At 42.7% G+C, this 19,798-nt stretch overlaps 2 protein-coding genes across 2 annotated transcripts; one reads left to right on the top strand and one right to left on the bottom strand.

Annotated features, from left to right (window-relative positions):
• Positions 1-989: 989 nt before the first annotated feature.
• On the top strand, positions 990-10,009 carry otoa (otoancorin). The gene is made up of 21 exons (XM_080470948.1): positions 990-1,117; positions 2,277-2,395; positions 2,506-2,630; positions 2,827-2,935; positions 3,032-3,238; positions 3,509-3,676; positions 4,174-4,317; positions 4,452-4,501; positions 4,675-4,789; positions 4,883-5,001; positions 5,096-5,237; positions 5,655-5,848; positions 6,212-6,302; positions 6,745-6,856; positions 6,986-7,176; positions 8,052-8,201; positions 8,272-8,414; positions 8,719-8,855; positions 8,939-9,036; positions 9,135-9,288; positions 9,538-10,009. The coding sequence occupies exons 1-21, from the start codon at positions 991-993 to the stop codon at positions 9,618-9,620; spliced, it is 2,778 nt and encodes a 925-aa protein (XP_080327074.1). The 5' UTR covers position 990; the 3' UTR covers positions 9,621-10,009.
• Positions 10,010-11,883: 1,874 nt separating this feature from the next.
• Positions 11,884-19,741, bottom strand: znf687a (zinc finger protein 687a). The gene is made up of 11 exons (XM_080470775.1): positions 19,694-19,741; positions 16,775-18,767; positions 16,346-16,601; positions 15,422-15,597; positions 15,138-15,322; positions 14,857-15,033; positions 14,608-14,770; positions 14,271-14,504; positions 14,066-14,178; positions 13,819-13,921; positions 11,884-13,122 (listed from the first exon to the last, which is right to left on the bottom strand). The coding sequence occupies exons 2-11, from the start codon at positions 18,728-18,730 to the stop codon at positions 12,514-12,516; spliced, it is 3,972 nt and encodes a 1,323-aa protein (XP_080326901.1). The 5' UTR covers positions 18,731-18,767; positions 19,694-19,741; the 3' UTR covers positions 11,884-12,513.
• Positions 19,742-19,798: the final 57 nt, after the last annotated feature.

Genomic DNA, 19,798 nt, shown 5'->3' on the forward strand with positions numbered 1-19,798 from the left:
CAGTTAGTCCAGCCCCCGCGGAGGATCCAGATCAAATGGTGCAAATACACTCACACACGTCCACACATGTTAAGAATAGAGTGAGAACTTTTCTCAGTGCGATTTGTTCCCTTTAATTTTGTGGAAACGAAATCAACATGAAAGGGAATAAGTCGGGGTTAAAATCACAGATTATCTTTATGAAAACACACGTTCTTGCTGGTGACTCATACAGTAAAGCCTTTATCTTGAGCGTGGAATCGACTCGCTGTGGCAACCAGGAAGCACATAACATATTGCCCATCCCACTGTTGACAGCGTAGCGCTGTGTGGCCCTGGGCGAGGCCCTTGACCCCGACTGCTCACTGTGAAAACCCACTGCCCATGTGGTTTGAGTTAAATATAAATTGGAGAATGGGATCAATAAAGTATCCTTCCTGCCCTCACTTTTTTCTTTCTAAGCAATATGTGAAATATATGAAGTCACTGCACAAAGCAGACTCATCATGAGAAGCTATAACATCTCATCTTAATGTTTTGGTTTAAATGCTTCTTGTTCTGTGCTCTCTTGTCAGAAGAACAAATTGTGGAAGTGCCGTCACCTTTCAGCAATCCTCAAGAAAATGAGAAACGCTACTGTCAGTAGATTCCTGCAAAGATTTGAACATAAAATAACACGCACCACGAATTCTGGTTGTCTAATGAGAAATAAATCTGTCTTTTTCCCCTGCAGGAGGCCTCTGCATGTTACATGCGTGCATACATGGCCCCTGTGGCCTGGGCGTCTTTGAGTGCACAGTGTGAAAACGACATCACCTCAAACGAATTTGAGGCTCTGCTGTGGGCTGCCAAACCCATGTTGGAGGAAAGTCCATCCGCACGAATGGATCTTCCCACCGAGTTAGATGAACAAAGGATGAAACCAATGTGAGCAGCGGAGCCTTCATGTGGCTTTATTTCCTACTTATGTTTATTAAAAACTGCCAAACTGCTTCTTGCTCCAGGATGAAGATGCTGCAGGACGTGTACGTCTCCATGGCTGACAGCGAGAAGACTTGGGTGGCAAAGTGGGCAAGGAATCAGATCATCCAGAACAAATTCAACTGCACAATGAAAGCTCCGTCTGACCCCAGCTCAAGTAAGAAAAAGGGTTTGGTTGAGTGCAATGTCGTCACAAACGCACACATAGCCATCACTTCAGAGGCCATTTCCCTTGAGATTAATCGTAGCTGCCACCAGCCACACCTCTTAAAATAACCACATGGTTTTCCTTCCTGCCTTGTCCTGAGCTGGAAAATGCAAATGATACAAAGCGCACACACGATTCCACAATTAGTTTATTTAAAACACAAACATTAGAACCAAAGTCAGAAGATCACATAACAAGTGTAGCCTTTGTGTGTGCGAGCGTGCGCGAGCGTGCACGGGCGCGCGTGTGTGTGTGTGTGTGTTTTGTAGGACAACTCGTCCATGGATGAGAGTTCAGAATTTTTTTGAGAAAATAAATGCTGTACAATGTACTTTTACACATTGTTATTTCTAATAGATATTGTATATATTTTTTAGATATCTAGTATATGTTCATATATATTTAGTATAGTATCACATGGCTTTGTTTCTCTTTGTTCATCATTCTCTTGATAGTAAACAAATTGAACAAGTGCATGTACCGGTAAATACATTTTTAGGAATTACCTTTGATGAAAAGCTCAGTTGGAAACTGCATATAAATATCCTGAAGTCGAAATGATCAAAAAATATTGGCATGATGTGTAAAATCTGACCATTATTAGATCAAATTCACTGAACTTATTATTTAACTCCCTCATTCTTCCATATCTGAGTTATGGTGTGGAAAAATGGGGAAATATTTATCAAACAAACATTTTTTTTTTTTTTACTTAAAAAAAAAAGGCATTAGACTCATAAATCAAGCTGATTATTCTGCTCCAACAAATTATCTGTTTGCCATATCAAAGACTAAAAATACACGATGTAGTCCTCTGTGGACGAGTTGTCCGTGCAGTGTGTGTGTGTGTGTGTGTGTGTGTGTGTGTGTGTGTGTGTGTGTGTGTGTGTGTGTGTGTGTGTGTGTGTGTGTGTGTGCGCGCGTGTTGAAATATTTTACATGTAAATCACAAGCATGGTGACAATCAACATTTACATCACATGTAAACGAGGAGCTGCCTCGATGATATTGACATAATCCGATGCGGTGACATGTTTACACCCTCGGGTTCTTTGTTTCTTCAGCATTCAGCTCGACCGTGTCTCCTAACATCCTGATTCTATCACAGGCCTGAAGAAACAGTGCACAGCTCCACAGAGACAACTGAGCTTAGAGGTGTTGACTGTGATGGGAAGCTTCATGTCCCATATGACCACAATTGATGTGGATTCTTCCCGCAAAGAAAAGGTGATTGGATATAATTCAAAAGATTAAGGGAAGATGGAACCAAAAACCAAAATCATATAATAACGTTTTTGATCATTGTCTCACTTGGTTTCTGTCCCTTCTTGTTGCAGATGTGTGATTTTTTCAGGTCAGGATTGTTGGACATCATGAAGGACCCGATGCCCACGAGGTGCAAATTGTTTCTGAAGACTTTTCAAGACTGCTTCCGTGAGGAGTATCACGAGCATCTGGATAAGTGTGTATTCTTCAAATAATAATACAGCAAAACGTCATGTAACAGGATACAGCTCATTTTGAGAGTGATGATAGTAAATGAGCATAGAGAAACCTGAGGGCGAGTTTTTGTTACAGGAATCGTGTTCACCTGGATTGATTGGATGTTGACAAAGGTTGTAAATAATAACGAGGTTGTTGGTTTTGAACCCCTGCAGGCTCGGACCCCTGATTTGTTGTCTCAGCGAACTTCCAGAAATGTCTCCTGACGTCAGAAAAAAAGTTCTCGCTCAGCTTGATCACTGCCAGAACTCCAAGGCCAAAAATGTAACTCTCACAAAAGTATTTTTTTTTCTCCCTCTATTATAGGTTGAATTGACAAATTTCATTATTCTGTGTGCTTCCTCGCTCTCCTGACTCCAGCTGAAGAAGCGCCTGGTCAACCGCTATATGGGGTTCAACTCCAGTGCTCAAGCCCTGCTGGACCTGGGAAAGAATGCAATGTTTCTGACTCCCAAACAATTCCTTGACCTCAATTCCAAAGCTCTCCCAGAGGGTTTTAAAAACCAGAACCTCCAGTGGACACAAAGCCAGCAGTGCATGCTGGTTAAAAAACAGCTGGGTGACCAGGTGAGCTTGTCAACCTCAAATAATGTCTTTGCAAGGCTACTGTTTTATTGTTTATATTCTGCAATGAAAAAGCAGTAACAGATCTTTTAGAGGCTAAATCAATGTGTGTCCTTGTTCAGAGAGAGATAATCTGTTATTTGTTCTACATTCAAATTATGAGACAACTTTTAAGTGTCATTTCGACATTCTTGGGAACTGGGCCACATGTAGTCATTTGCAGAAATCCTATAAGATTTGTTGGTCTTTATATGTCACTCTGCTTCATTTCAGTGTAATAACACCTCATATAAGGAGCTGAAAGACTTTCAGACAGTTACACAAGCTGTGCCGGTCTGCGTAATCAAGCGCTTGAAAGACGAGATCCTCAATGACACAGACGCTCTCAAGAACATCAGCAGGAGAATGAGAAAGGGGCAGCTGAAGGCCATGCTGCAGAATGTGAGTCGCCAGACAAGGACAAGTGAACGGATTCATTCGGGGTATTTGTAGATCAATATAATAAGCAGAGACAAAGAGGTGAAAGAGAATTTCTGTGATTTGTAATATTGTCCAGATTTGTTGTACATATAACTTTAGAAAAGCGGATACTTTGGTATTTCACCAAAAAGAAGAATACCATTAACACCATTAATAATCAATAATAGCATAGAAACCGAGAAGCTTGAAGCATTAAATTAATTGTAATAGTAATAGCTTCTTTTCTGTTAAAAAACAAAAAACAAAGAAAGGAACTTTTGATCTCTTGAAATATTGTAATATTTTGAGAAACATTTATTGATTTCCCTATGTTCTTATGTGAGCGTGGCTAAAATGATCAATCATGAGATAAAGGTTTCAGTTTCTGTGTGAAATATATAGAAGTTTCAAGATTTGACTGAAATAAAGCAATAAAGTTAACGGTTCTGTGGTCTGGCTCTATGAACGTTTCCCTGCAGCTTCCACCTGATGTCCTGAAGAAGATGATGATGACGAGGACGATGCCTCAGCGTTTGGCTTGCGCTGTGTCTCTCAGCACTATGAAGAAAGCAAACATCACTTACGGGCAACAAATGGAGAACAACACATGGTGCCGGTCACAGGTAACGTCCCTGAATGCTGCGTCTCTGCCAACAGTGCAGGATTCTGATCTCTGGCCTGAGGATTTTTCTGTTAAAGTAGTAAATCTCGGCCGATCTTGCCGCCTCGCATTTAAAAATCTTCATGTTTAACTCAGGCAGCATATCTGGCGAAGAGGATGAAGGATGGAATGCAAGTCAAGTTCAGGTAAACTTGTTTGTCACAACACATAAGCAAGACTAAACTAAACTAAATGTAATGTAATTTTATTTCATTAAATTTAAATGTTTTACATGTACAATATGGGAATTGTGTGGTGTTTAACTTTAAATGTTCTTTCTGTGTGTGTGTTGTTGTCATCACTTGATATACCCGGACAGGACGATGCGGTCCCTCCTTGGAGGTTTAACTTGTAAGATGATTCAAAAGGCTGCAGACATAAGGGAATTGGCTCAGGCCATGGCCGAGACTCCACAGTGGGTTTCCCAAGCTGAGGTGGGCATTGTTTTATGTGTCCTATATAGTGTCTGTGTGATGTTATGTGTGGAACTGAACCATAAAACATATACACACAAAATGTGTTTCTAGATCACATGTGTTGCCCGGTATCTGTCTTTCACTCTTGAGAAAGAGAGAAAGGACTATTTTAAGACCATCACTGAAGAGGAGCTGGAAAACATTCCGTCAATGTGTATTCTTCACCTGCCGTAAGCAAACTGGATATTTGTCGTCCGACTTCACTGTGCATTCTGAAAACATTTTTTCTCAGTTGTTGATTTTTTTTTATCTCCTGTGTCCCAGGCCTCCAAAGCTGAGGGATTTGCCTGACTCTGTGTGCCCCACCTTCCTTGACAAGCTGGAACAGGCCAACCTGAGCATGTTACCTCTGCGTGCCTGGTCCCGCCCTGCGCTGATCAGCAGAGCTCTACGCTGCCTGGCCAATGTACACACACGCACGCACGCACGCACGCACACACGCACACACACGCACACACACACACCTTAAAATTTCCGTACTGCACCTTTAATGGATTGTTGACTAGGATAACGGCACAGAAATCTGAACTACTGGTTAAAGTGTGAATTGAAAAAATAAAAAGTGTACAGGGTGCATCTGGTGGGAATTCAACCTGTCAGAGCAAGAAATTAGGTAATTGTGGCCTAAAATCTAGATTTGAATTTTATTTCCTAGTTCCAATCAATATCAAGTTGATATATCTGTCTGCATGGTGTCCAGATCTAAAATCTATTTTTGATGATGGTGGTTGAGAGACATTAAAGTCTCAGGTTGCTTTATATTTTTACAGCAGCATTTCTCAGTGTAGCCATGATAAGTTGATAAGTTAAGGTCTCTTTGCAGGGAACAGATCAGTCTGGACTGACTATGACACACGTGTCCACCCTCAGAAGTCTTGTGTGTCAGCTGCCGCCATCCAAACTGACCCTCGTGGCCCCTGATGTCCTCAATTTCACTCTGGGAAAGATGGCAAGCTGCGAAGACATTCCTATACGTCACCGGAAAGACCTGATCCAGCTGGTCAACCAGACCTTTGGGTAAAAAGCCTCTTTGTTAACCCAGAGACATTACAGGGTGTAAAATCAGACATTTTGATTTTGTTTCAGGCTTTATGTTTCATGTTTATTTCTATAGTTTCTCTCATAGGAAGATGATAAAATTGTTCATGTCATATCACTCTTCATACTAGATGTTTGAGAAGTGTTACAGAAACCACAAAGATACATAAATATGTATAAATAGAATAGCTAGAACACACTGGCTTCAGGCCAGGCATGTTCTCTCTCTGTACCTATGGAGGAATTTGTTCAGCTACTCTACTTTCTTCATACAGTCAAATACAACGCGAGGGGAAATGTGTGTGTGAGTGGCAGCAATGACCCTGTTGTGCTCTTTGTCAGAGATCCATCAAACTGGACAGCTGAGACAACCGAAACAATCGGTTCTTTATATATGTTGGACGATAATGACGTATCAGCTCTGCCTAAGAAGGTGTGTACAGTATATACTTTTCCTGCATATCACAATACTTTTTTTTTTGTTCTGGGTCACATTATCAGCAATAACTAATCACAGTTTGAGTCTTACTAACGTTTTTCACCAGTACTTTGGAAACATTTTGATATTGTTTGCTGACAAACGTAATGAGCTGATTTTTTATTTTTTTTTTTAAAAAGTCAAATTCTGATTATTTAACTTTTAGTGAAAACAGCCGTTCACTTCTCACAATCTATTAAACACACCCATAAATATATATACTGTTTTATAGTTGATCAACGTGTGGCTTTTTACTGATATGACACTTTTGTTGATAGTTTCAGTTTGAGTCAAAAACACTCGGTATGGCACAAAACAGCATTCAGCTGCAAGTATCTATAAAAAACATTTAATAAAATAAAAAAAAGCATAATTCTCTTGTCTTTTTCCATATTAGCCTTGGATGAAGGATATTTTTTATTTCCTGATGTCAAAGAAGCGCCACGTGTCAAACACTCTAAGGAAGAAATGGTTTGAATATGCCACGGACCCCTCGTCCGAGACGACAGGTGAAAAGAGCACGTAAAGGAGGAACGTCTGCGGCTTTCTATTTGCAACTTTGTCAGATTACATTTCTTTTCTATGTTGTGTTTGCTCCTTCTTTCACATCTCCGCTGATCTTAAATACACGGACTCAGACGGTCAGGAGAACTTCATCACACCCACTGAGCAGCTGATTGATGAAGTAGGAATGAGCAACAGCTACTGGAAACCCTCACAGCTGGACGCCATGTCGAAGGAAACCTTCCTGGCCTCTGTGGAGGCGCTCGGGTCTTTTTCTGACTTCAGCGCTGAGCAGCTGGCTGTGCTTCGTGGGAAAGCAACCGAGGTACAGTGAAACCAGCGATTTGGTGTCAGGTGACCTTCAGGCATCAGCACAAATCGACAAAAATATGTCCATCATGGTAGATTTTTGCCCATCTCTCAGTTGATTTCAGGAAGTGAACCCTTCAAACGCTAGTTTGATTAAATAAAAAATAAAAAATAAAGTTTTCATATAGTTTCAATCTTGGTGATGTTAAAAGATTTCATGCATCATTTCAAGCATCCGATTTACAATCTACAAGTCATTTGGACAAAAATGGTCGTTTTCTTGAACCTCCTGCAAAAATAAGTTATCTTTCTTTTTTTGGGCTTAAACTATTCGATTGACTTCAGTCCTGATTAAAAAGAAATAGTTATGATTTTAACCTTCAGTTGCCAGTTTGATTACATGTTGCTCATTTTCTTCAGGAAAAAACACAAAATAATTATTTTCAATAAAACAAATATTGGGTGCCTGGCTGCTGTTTTCTTAATTAGATATTTGAAATAATAACCAGAATATGACTTTGATGCATCATTAGTTTTTGTGTAGCATCAGATTTAAATTTCACCACCATATTAAGTCATTAAGGACAAAAATAAATTCCCATTGACTCCCCATTAAAGCCACGTTATTTAATCATCACCATTACAAAATATCATCATGCAATAATTCCATTCTTAGTTTTATTCGAGTTCAAAAGGCCAAAATTATTATTTTATTGGCAGGTAGTACATAATTAGCCATCAGTGTACCATTGGTTGCTATGCAGTTTTATTATATCCACACCATTTCCTTCCTTGACTATTCCTATGCAGTTTCTATTTAACTTCAAAAGTCACTCATACTGAGATAAATATACGTCAGTCCAGAAACAACATCTATATGTGTGTTTGCAGGCCTTCGGCCCAGTGTCACAAATGGCCGACTGCCAGGTCATGCAGCTGGGATGTATAATTCAGGGCTTCTCTGACGCGGATCTGGAGACCATCTCTTTCCCTATGGACTCCCTGGAAGAATTCGCCAAATGTGCCTGGAATGAATCACAGGTGAAGAGTGGGACACGTCTCGGCGTGCTCGCCACAGCAGAACAAAGTGACTTAACTTGTACCTCAACAGATGAGGTCAGTGTGGAGGGGCATCGCCAAGCGGTACGACCTGACGGTGTCGCAGCTCAGCGCCACAGAGATGGTGGCGCTGGACCGGTTCCTGTGTGGTCTGAACATCAGTGAAATCCAGCAGCTCCAGACCGAGGCCTTCAGGTTTGTGCAAATTTCATCGCTCGCATGTCGCTTTTCCTTCAGGACTCTTATACACACATGAATTTATGTCTGTAGCCAGCAGTCATACCAACCAAATGAAACAGACGGTTGTCTCACTAAGACACTGACATTACTCAGAAATTTTGACTTGTAATAATCCTGAATTTTCCAATGTCCCCCATCAATGGTATAAAATAGTTTGAGTCCATATCCAGTGTCGCATGCAGTAGTTCATTGGATTTGTGGAGGACTTTGTTTCCAGAACAGAATCAGATATTTTACCCATCGTGTGTTTGTGTCCCAGAGAAGCTGTGGGCTCCATGGATGGCATTCGCTGTTCCTCGAAGATTATGAAGCAATTTAAAAGCCTTGCCGTGGCTACTTTTGGAGCCCCAGACACTTGGGACGAAGCACAAACCAATGAGCTGAGCAAAATCATCCGTGAGTAGATTTCCTCTTGTAAGTAATTAAGCAAACCTCAGTGTAAAGTGGACCAAGTATGAACCATAGTCTGTCTCTCACAGCTGGGTTAGATGCATCCGAGCTGGCTTCTCTGGCTCCGTCGGTCTTCTCTTTCATCAACGAGATGGTTATCCCAGAAATCCCTCCAGACAGCTTGACCGTCAGTAACTCCAGCGGAATTTTTCTGTAACCGTGTGATCACAAAAGTATTATGCTTTACTATGTCCGTCATATATTTGTCTTTGATCTTCCCTTCAGGCGCTCTCTGATGATCAGCTCAGATCTTTCGGGCCCGACAATGCCGCCGAGGTCACCAGCGCACAGCGCGCTGCGCTGAGCTTCTCCCAGCGCGCGGCCCTCGACGAGGCCGCTACTGGGTCTTATAGCAGTTCAGAAACCCCCGAGGACTCAGGTGAGACGACACAGGCTGTATGAGCTTTTCATTTTCAGAGAAAAGGAGAGGCGTGATTTACTTTGTGTTTGCTGGTTCATTGGCGTACCTCCAGTACAGACCATCAAGGAAATCCTGCTGTTTTCAGAGAATGAAACTGGTGTCTCTTTCAAGGGATTAAACACAAAACAAAATGTGGTTTTCATTCATTTTAATGCTTCTGACTGTGAAATCTCCTTGTGTCTCCTTGTCACCGACCCGTCTGTGCAGGAGCTCCATCACTGAGTGTGGAGGGAATCTCCGCCCTGCTGAAGCCCTTCCTGTTCCTCTGCATGGGCTTCCTGCTTCTTTAAAAATAGAATCATCAAATCTAACTGCAGGAGCTCTACTGTAGCTAATACAGCCTCGTTGTCTGAAGAGTAATCACAAAGCACTTTCAACTACGCACGATACTATCAATGCTAATCAATGCTAAAGACATTAAATGATTGTCGATATTTTATGTTTGATAGATGAAATGCATCTATATCATAATCAGATGCTCCGTTAAGACGCATCAGTTTTAATCAACATTTCCGTTAGATGTATACTGTGTTTAAGTGTATTTTACCGGCACTGAGATGATTGTGTAATAATCTGACGCTATAGGAATCCTTTGCTATTGCACTGATGCAGGATGAGATTATATATTTGATTCAATAAAGAATAATATATCAACAGTTGGTGTGGAAATGTTGCATGCAAAAACTGATTCACGTGTTTGTGGAGTAACCTGGTTATAGCGGAGGAGCAAACAGACTAAAGAGGACATCTTATCAGTGACATTAGGATAAATAATGTCGATATTTCATGTATTTTTAGTGTTATTGTAACTCTCAATGGTCATTATAAGATCATGCCGTAAATTACCCAGATGTTACCCCTCAGTGAAATTAACCTTTGATATCAGCCAATGTTATTTGTCTTATTGAGAAAACTTCATCTAAGTTTTTTAGCCCGACTGAGAAACAAAAGTTCTGGCGCTTTGTTTGTAGTCGATTTTAGTGCGAGACATAGAAAGACAGTTTGCATACCAATTTTATTTTTTATTATTTTATCGCTTTTTGAAAGTAAACAAATCAGACCAGGAAAAGAACAACAACATTTCATTAACAAGGTGTTTAAACAATTAAATGCTTTGAAAAGTCCGATCATAATAAATAGAGTATGCACAGGAGATTAGGGTCAGCCATTTAACAACAACACAGTCATGTTTAAACCTTGAATTACAATTTAACTCTCACTATGTGGATTCTGTTAATAGTTAACTAGTTTAACACTGAATACGCACAACATGTCTCCACTACATCCAATCTCTGAAGGCCTAAAATCCAATGTTAAACTAGAGCTGATGAATCTGAATATCTCGCCTCAGACCCATTTCAAAACTTCCAGTGTTTTTGGAATGACCGTGACAGGAATGAAAACAGCAGGTTGGAATCCGACTCGCTGAACTGGTGATCTGCCCAAGCTGTACCAATGAATCAACAGGAACATGCTCTTGAAAAATGGCTGGCGATAATCAACAAGTATGCTTGAGGAAACTGAATCATCAGGTTTTACAGTACTGCAACGATTCTCGATAAAACATTGTGAGGGAAAAAAAAGAAAACTTCACCGGAAATCACTCGGGTTAACAAGTCAGTAGGATAAAAAAAAACAAAAAACTGAAACTAAACAACCTTCTTCGCGCTGTGCATTAACCATCATCGAGCCGTCATCACAATCACAGCAGGATTACGTTTTAACAGAGTCCAAGGTCCACAGCAGTGAAGCGGTCAAGACGGGGACGTTTCTCAACCGTAAAGAAGCATCTCAGTCACCAGTTAGCGACTAAATAAAAAATATAAAAATAATAATAAAAACTTTCCAAACACAAACCGAGAATCTAATCCAGACAAATGTCGAGTGCGTCGTCGACGTGCCCGCAGAGCAGCATTAATACAGAAGGTGCAGCTTTTAGATACTAAATTATTATTGACATGAACACATGTCGATAAGGATTATATAAAATATAAAGGTGACAGAACTTTATTCTGAAATTTTATGAACTGACTGTTGAGACTAACTAATATTCTCCCACATTCAGGTTTACATTTGTTTGATTGGAGTGACTTTAGTAATTTTTTTGTCATCCTAAAGCAATTTTACACACATGCACACACATTAAAAAAAAAAAAAACTTCAAAAACATAAGAAAATTTTTAATTGTCTGTACTTACCAAGAGTGAATTGCCATTTTCTATTGGTGGCTTTACTTTCATGTTTTATCTGTTTTTGTGTGATTCGGATGTTTGTTTTTTTATCCTCGCAGTCGAGAGGAAACGAAAATATCAATAGGAGTTTATGAATTGTAACTTAAACAAAACTACAGATGATGCCAACGCAGTGGTGTTTGTGTCCTCAGCATGTCAGGAAGGTGTCATTATTCAAGCAAAATGACTTGTGTGCACAAATTCATACCATGTAATATAATCTGTGTGGATGTGTGTGATGAGATCTGTGCTCGCCTTTGTTGACCTGTCAGAGACAAAGATTTGTCCAAAATGTCACTTTTTGTTTAGTTTTTTTGCACTCAGTTGAACTTTTTTAAACCACGGCAGTATTGTTAAGCTTCAAATCACAGCTGAAGGCTGTAACGTTATGAGACACAGTGCAGATCAAACGGCAAGCAGGATGACAAGAGGGAACCGGCAATGAGAGAACAGATAAACAAGTTGAACAGTGTTGAAGAAAAGCAGTAAAATCTACTTTGAATATTCAAAGAGCTGAGGTATGACTGAAGACAGAGACATTTACATGCCCTCGTAGGCACACAGAAATTTCCTTATTCACAAATCAACACACCATCCCCGCTTATAAGAGCTCGATAAAGAGCCCCCTGCCGCAGTCTGATACCAAATTGAACAACCGTTTTGATGCTTCATTCACAATTGAGAAACCGCCAAATCGTCCACTGAGGGTAAAGTTGCTCTAATCTCATCTCTCAGTTTTACTAGTGAAGACAAAAATGCAGCGTTAGATCCTGAGTGTCAAAGGCTCACGTTGAAAGGTGAGAATCATAGTTAACTATGTTACATTGCATTCATGGAGCAACAATCTTTGGATAAATCAGTGCATAATTCACACTTCAAGGAAAACAAGTTGGACAAAAAAAGGAAACTGTGAGATTTTTTTTTTTTTAAATCACCTAAACTTTTTTCACGATTAGGGATTTTTCCCTGCATTCCTAGCACTGATAAACGCCATACCGTGAGTTCTGAAGTGTGTGTTGAGATCGGTTACCTTTTCAAAGTGTTTGCCACACACCTTACAGCCCAGGGCTCCTTCCTCCTCACTCCCCTGACTGGCGGCGGCTTGGCTGAACGGCGATGTCGGCGCCGATCCGTTCACGGAGCTCTTGGCTTTGTGGTTCCTGCTGCTGCCGGGCGAGTGTGGCTGGCCGTCGGGCATCCCGCCTTTCACTTTGTGTGTGATGAAACGATGGCGCGAGAGGGAGGAGGAGGATGCGAAGCAGGCACCGCACTGTAGACACTGCAGAGCGGCGCCCTCTGTGCCCCGGTGCTGGCCGATGTGCTCCAGGAAGGCAGCCTGCTCCTCCGTGGTGAAACCGCAGGGAGCGCAGCGGAAGCCCGAGTCAGGAGGAGGGAAGGGGGCGATCGACTGGGAGGGGGCAGAGGAGCGCAGCTTCTTCGCTGAACTCTTGTCTGTTGAATCCTCATCCAGCTTCTTCTTCCCGGCTTCTCTCGGTTTCTTGCGGCAAGTCCCCACGCTGCTGTCCTGCTCCGATGAGGTCTCCGCCTCTTCTTTGACTCTCTGTCAACACCCAAGCATCAAGACAACATGCTCTCTTTTTAAATTCAACAAATACTAAAAAAGTTACACAAATTACATCAACCTCAGCCAGTGACGTCAACCTTCACAGTTTCGGATTCCACTGCAGGGTCACCAAGTTAAAAATGTTTTTATACTAAACACTGTAGAGGCAGTAAAGGGATTTGTAGATGAACTACATAATACTGATGGCTAGTAGATGATGGACATGCAGCAGAAACAAACCTCACAGCAACACCAGCGATACTCCAGTATAATAGTTTACAGAATCCCACAGAGATAATAGCCTGGACCACATCCATATTCTCTACTTAGTTCTAAAGCAAACTTTATCCCTGTACACAAACACTACTAGAATAACTGCTTTTTTTTTTTGTCTTCTCTGAATGCACTGATAGCATATACTGTTTGTTGATGCAGGCGTCTACTCCAGTTGAGTGGTTGCTGACATCTGGATCTGGATCACACAGTGAAGCAAGTTATAAACCTGTTAGACTGATAAAAGCTCGGGAGGCAGGAGCTTTAAAACAATCCCCTCAAACGATGCTATGGAAAATAAGAAGGATCAAGGTTCCCGAGAAGAGGACACAAACGCAACATCAAACTCAGTTCCTGAAACTGATGCTCCTACGGTTATAAAACAACTTCAGAGCTTTTTATCCAAGAGGAGAAGCTCACCTGCACTGTGTCGTGGCTCTCAGCCTCCGCGGTGTGTCTCAGCAGAACGTGTCTCTCGAGCATCGCTCTGCTGCTAAACGTTTTCTTGTCCTCACTACAAAACCTAGACACACAGAGGCACTTTGCATTTGTGATCAAAGTAACATGGCAGCATATCCACAGTAGCTCCCAACAACTAGTTGCTTTAATGTACATCAAATCTTTGGAAAACCTCCAGAATCCAGATAATAAACCAGAAAATACTCACTGACAGCGAAAACTCTGACTTGTGACTGTATGTTTGTCTCTTATGTGACGCATCATGTTGGAGTTGTTGGAGAAGGAGCTTGCACATTTGTTGCAGGGATATTTCTTCAAAATCTGAGCAACACAAAAACATACATGCTCATCTGAAAGTTAAAAAAACAAAACTATTTAATGTGGTTTACAAATACATCTGAGAACTTTCGAACCTGGTCATGCTTTTCCCGCATGTGGCTAACGTAGTCTTCTCTGGCTCTAAACCGTGAGTGGCAAGACTGACATGTCCACCCAGAGGGCGCAGCAAACTTTACGGACTTCTCTTTCTCTAGGCTCTCTTCATTCATCGACTCTTCACCGGAGCTGTCGGATTTCACAGCAGACTGGGAAGGAGCAGCTGATGCAGCTGGAGGTGAAGGCGGCTTCAAAGTGGCAGTCCGGTGAGTCTGAGAAGTCGTGAGAGTTAACGACGACACAAATATGTACAAACAAGACTTACTGGAGACTAATTGAGCTGCTTTAGGAGAAGAAACAAAAAACAATATATACCTTGGAATGTTCCAGCAGGGAATTCCTCTGAGAAAACAGCTTGGAGCACTCAGGACATTTGAACACGTGCACCTTCTGATTGACTAGATGAGAGTCAAAGTGGACGTGCAGCAGGGGCTTGTGTGTAAAAACGGTGTCACACATGACACATTTATAGATCAACCTATGGAGGGAGGGAAAAGAAGGGTCGATTAGTTGAAGATAAAGCATTGTGCTCCAGTAAATGCAAATGACCATTGTTATACATACAAAGTCTGTTTCTCGGTAAGGTTTGGATGCTGGGCGTTGATGTGATTCTGTATACTGGGGGCAGATTTGAAAGCCATGGGGCAGCTAGGGCACTTGTGGAACAAATCGCAGTGAGCCTGTTGAATGTGAGACTTCACAGAGTTCAGTCCTCCGAACACCACCAGGCAGCTGGAACATCTGCAGGAAGACACCAGTGATTTAACTGATGAAAGGAACAAAGTCGACTGCTTCAACAGCAGGGATCGCTTTAGACTATACAGCCACGCTGGAAGACATCACACCTGTAGCCAATGCGTCGGGAGAAGTGCAAACAGTCCTCAGATAAATGTGTCTGGAACACTGGCTGCTTGAAGGTGCCGCCGCACTCTGGGCAGACGTGCGGCGCGCAGGCCTGGTGGACGCGCTGATGAGCTGCTGTGCTGCAGCTGTTGGGGAGCAGCATGGGAGGATAACACTCTGTACATGACTGGAAGAGGAGAGGGGGAGCGATGAGACAGAATCCACTTTGGGTTTTTTTTCCAGTGATTCTGGATGTCAGGTGGAAAAACACATGCGCGCAACTTACACTGCTCTGTGCCGCTTTGATTTCTTGAAAATGCTCAGCCACCTCCTCCTTGCTGCTGAACTGAAGCTGACACTCGGGACATTTGTTGTTGTTGTATTGCGCTGCCTCCGATTTCTTAATAGGTGCCACTTGATGTCCCTGGCCTACTGGTTTTGGCCTGGCCTGGCCTGAGGGGCCTGAAATATATATATATTTTTTGATATTAGAAGAGAAAAAACAAGGGAAAATGACATGGTACAATCAATATTTAATCAACTGTCATCAGATAAATGTGTCTGGAACACTGGCTGCTTGAACGAAATTGTAGAAGGTTGGCATATTTCTGTGTGTAGTTTGCGCTCTTTGAGTGTGCATGAGTCTGCCCAAACAAAAATCAAAGTGATTGTAATTTGACACCAGCCTCACTGTGCCCATTTACACACAAGCTAAAAAATATTAGTACCCAATTTCGGGAGCAACTAGATTATTAGAGTAATTGTGTTACCAGCCGAATGTAATGTGCTTTGTCAGATAATGACAGTGGAAATCAACTCAAATGTTCCACCTAGTGTGAAGTGAAGAACTTCATGTCGGATAAAAATAAAATCGTCAACAAAGTGTCACCATTTTTAACGAGAACAAATTTCTTTTTTCTTAAATAACAAGGGAAATCCCACGACTGAAACATACGAACCAAATTTTGCATTTACCATATATGTGGAATGCATGTAAATACATCAGATCAAAAGATTGCACTGAATTGATTACTCCCAGTAATCAAATGTTCACTGTGGGGGAGTTGGACAGCATCAGTCTCACTAAGGTGTAAAATGTATACTATATATAATTCACAGAACGGGATTAACAGGGGCAAGATTGTCAACACACATACAAAGCAATCCAACCCTAAGCAGACAAAACCATCAAGAAGCAGTATCAACTCACCGGCTGCTGTTGGCTCTTGCTGGCTGATCATCTGCTCCACAGGGACCGGCTTCATCACCAGATGTGAGCACTGCATGATCAGCCCTTTCTCCTTGTGCTCTCTGGCATGTAAAAGCAGGCTGCACTTATTGAAAAAGGCCAGCCGTTTGGTGCAGTGGTTGCAGGTCACTTCAATTCTCAACGAGCGCCGATCGTAGTGCTGAGCCAAACTTCGCTCCAAGGCGAAGGCGTCGCCGCACTCCAAGCAACGGTAACCCTGCAGGGGAATCGGACAGGCTTTATCTCAGATATGGACAGAGACTTCGATGTGAATGATAAATAATGGCGTTGTTGCAGATGGAGTGAATAGACAGAATGGTTACTTTTAGAATTTTAGTCTTCAACTAACCCAATGACTTGTTTCAGTGTGAAAGGCCATGAGCAGTTTACCTGTGCAGGGAGAGGAATGCCCCACTCAGCTGGAAGAGGGACGCTCAGGTCGGGTTTATAACTGGGCAACAGGTTCTTGTTGTTTAGGATTTTGTTGAAGGCTTCTACCAGGTTGGTCTGGCTCTTGGATATGATTGCCCCAGTGTTGTTGACTATGGATGCTGGCCTGCTGTTGGTCTGAGGAGGGAGCAGAGGTAAAGGCGCAGGCAGGGTAATTCCACTGTTGAGAGTTTTTTGCCCCAGGTTGCGCAGGCTGACGGCACCTCTGCTGGAGGAGACAGACGGCAGTGTGGCGTTTTTTGTGATGTTCACGGCTGTAGGGGAAACCTTTGGTTTTCTTTCCGCCAAGGTTTTCTCCTTAATGGCGCCTTGAAGCGTCGCAGCACAGGCGTCCTGGAGCAAAGCTACTGCAGACTGCTGTAACAACTCCTTTTTGGCTTTTGTGTTACGACTTCTCGGCAAACGTTTTGGACCATCCACACTTTTGGAAGAGGCTCTCCCACCTCTTTTAGATGCGGTGCCCGTCCTCGAGCTGTTGCTTCTTGGCACTTTAATTCTCACTTTGATCGGGTGCACCGCAGTCGAACCTGCGTCGGCGACATCAGCGGATGCAGCGTCTTCCGAGTCAGCGTCACAGTTCAGCTCATTTAAATTTTCTCCATCTTCAGACACCTTTACACTCAACTCGATGCCATCTGGATGACCTTCCTGACTGGTTTCCATCGGCTCCTCCTGTCGATCGACTTCTTTGCAGTTCACATTTTGACCTGGTGTTTGGCCCGAGTCAGAGCAGCTGCTTCTATTGGTGTCAATAAGACCTGTCTCATAGGGCGGGGGGCTTTCTGGGGAGTCTCTCTCTTCAATTATACGGTCTGGATATTCATCCTTTTGGACCAGAGCAGAGTTTGTACTGACAGAAGGGAGACGCTCTGGGGAGCTGTGTGTCTCACCAGCTGAGGGGAGAGGCTTACTGGAGGCTGGTCGACCATCATCCTGATGGCTGCTTTTAGAGTTTGCGGGTGCCATGGAAAAAGTAAGTTTAGGAGGAGGGGGAGGAGGAGGAGGAGGAGTAGGAGGAGGAGGACTAGAAGTGGTGCAAGGAGACACAAAAATGTCAGAGTGTGATTTATCTCTGCGTTTGAATGTGGGTGGTGAGGATTCAGGGCTTTCCTGGATCACCAATGGACCTTCTAAATCTGGTTCCGAGTCGTCATCTGTGTGCACTAGTTTGTTAGTTTCTGTGTTTTTGTTTTGTGGAAGAGGAGAAGATGATGGATTACTCTGCAAATGAGGTTCATCCTTTCGAGGAGAGGAGGAGTGGGGAGTGTGGGAGCTGACAGGGAGTGGGGGGGAAGGAGGTGGCGAGGTAGACCGAGCAGTGGTCAACGACTCGGGGTAAAGGAGGGGCCTGAAACTATTTATGACATCTGTTGTGTGCTGACTGGATCCAAGTTCAGCTCCTGTATGACTTTCATCCTGTTTATCATTTAGCACTGGCCTCAAAGGTAAAGACCTGGACCAGGACTCTGTGCTGGACTGCTGCTGATGACTGGTGACAGGTTCCTCAATGCCATTGGAAAGCTGTGGCTCCAATCCAGCAGCAGAAGACAGTTTGGGAGTAATCTGTGTGGTGAGGTCATCCAACTTAACCCCGACCCGAGAGACTACGGCACTGCTGGCAGGATTGTCTGCTTTATCCCTGACAGATTTGTCCTCCTCTTCAACAGACTCTGATCGCACAGTGTTCTTCACAATAACACTGACAACAGGCGGTTCACTGTGCGGGGCAGCGGGGGGAAAGCAGGGTGGAGAGCCACTCCGTCTCCGACCAACATTAGTCCCCAATTGATCCCGTTCTTCCTCAGGACTTGACTGAATAGCTTCTTTGGCATCAATGTCGGGAATGTCGAATGCTGCCAGAAGATCGTCAAAGTCGGGGGTCTTCATGTCCCCCATGGCCAGTACTAGACTGTACACATATACTGGCAATGGACTATGGATGACAAAGAACCAAGTCATTTTTGAGGGCATTAATATAAACAAGGTTGACAACAAAACACTGCATTAAAGAAGACTTTCAAATTCTCACATCTTTCATTGTCAGCATTTTAATAAATCAATGTATCACCTTTGAATTGCTTCTGTAGGAGTCATTACTTAAGATCCGAATGACTTTCTGTGTATATGAGTGAATTGATAATCATAAAAACTAAGAGCTTATAAATGTGTTGACACTAATATCAACAATCCACCAAAGGGGTTGGAAAAAACAAATATACAAGCAAATAAACGAACATTTTAAGTCCATAGCAGGAATCGATTGTTAGGTACCAAAATATGTGGCGTGACAACTGATAACCATTTTACGGATGTGCAGATCAACAAACAGGAAGAAAGATTGGCAAATAACCGTTAACAGCCATTTCACAGTGAGAGTTTGACTCTGAGCTGGGGGACTTTTTGTGTTAAGGTTACATATTCTTCCTGTGCAGGATTCCCTTCGGGTACAGCGTGCAGACATGTGAGGTGTTAGACGTGTGGAAGGGAGGAATAAATGTCCACCAAAATGCTTAATTTCTAAACCTCTGAAACCAAAAAAAAACAGTTTGCATGACTAGATGCTCTTTGTTTACCGTTCTGGTGAATGACAGGTGTGTTTGAGAAAACACGAGAAGTTGGAAAAGTTTGCTGTGAAACTTAATTCACGTTGCAACAAGTGGGCGCTGCTGCTGCTGCTGCTGCTAACAGCTATCCACGGTAGCATCTAGCTGCTAACCGGCCTCGAAAAGCTGAAACCGCAAGAAGCCGAAAGGTACAGTCACATCGACATTACACCTGCAGCAAAGGCAGTCCAAACACACCGTGTTTAATGCACGCAGTGTTGGTGAAACGCGAAGAAAGCATTATTAATTGTCTTACCTGCAGCAGAGAAGTTGTCGAAGTTGGTTCCTTACTTTCTCGTCCGTCGCAGACGATTTACGTCACGAGTTTGTGCGACGGAGAGCCTCCCACATGTTTATAGAC

The sequence above is a fragment of the Lipophrys pholis genome, assembly GCF_963383615.2.
Source record: "Lipophrys pholis genome assembly, chromosome: 9".
Classification (NCBI taxonomy): Eukaryota; Metazoa; Chordata; class Actinopteri; order Blenniiformes; family Blenniidae; genus Lipophrys; species Lipophrys pholis.

What these genes read in the sequence shown, in the direction of transcription:
- znf687a (XM_080470775.1), bottom strand. Translation starts at nt 18,730, where the DNA reads ATGGGGGACATGAAGACCCCCGACTTTGACGATCTTCTGGCAGCATTC. An exon ending in TGCGGGAAAAGCATGACCAG is followed by an intron (nt 14,179 to 14,270) that starts GTTCGAAAGTTC and finishes TGTGTTGCTCAG; the next exon opens with ATTTTGAAGAAATATCCCTG. An exon ending in AGTCAGAGTTTTCGCTGTCA is followed by an intron (nt 13,922 to 14,065) that starts GTGAGTATTTTC and finishes CTGTGTGTCTAG; the next exon opens with GTTTTGTAGTGAGGACAAGA.
- otoa (XM_080470948.1), top strand. Translation starts at nt 991, where the DNA reads ATGCTGCAGGACGTGTACGTCTCCATGGCTGACAGCGAGAAGACTTGG. An exon ending in TGAAGGCCATGCTGCAGAAT is followed by an intron (nt 3,677 to 4,173) that starts GTGAGTCGCCAG and finishes GTTTCCCTGCAG; the next exon opens with CTTCCACCTGATGTCCTGAA. An exon ending in ACACATGGTGCCGGTCACAG is followed by an intron (nt 4,318 to 4,451) that starts GTAACGTCCCTG and finishes TGTTTAACTCAG; the next exon opens with GCAGCATATCTGGCGAAGAG.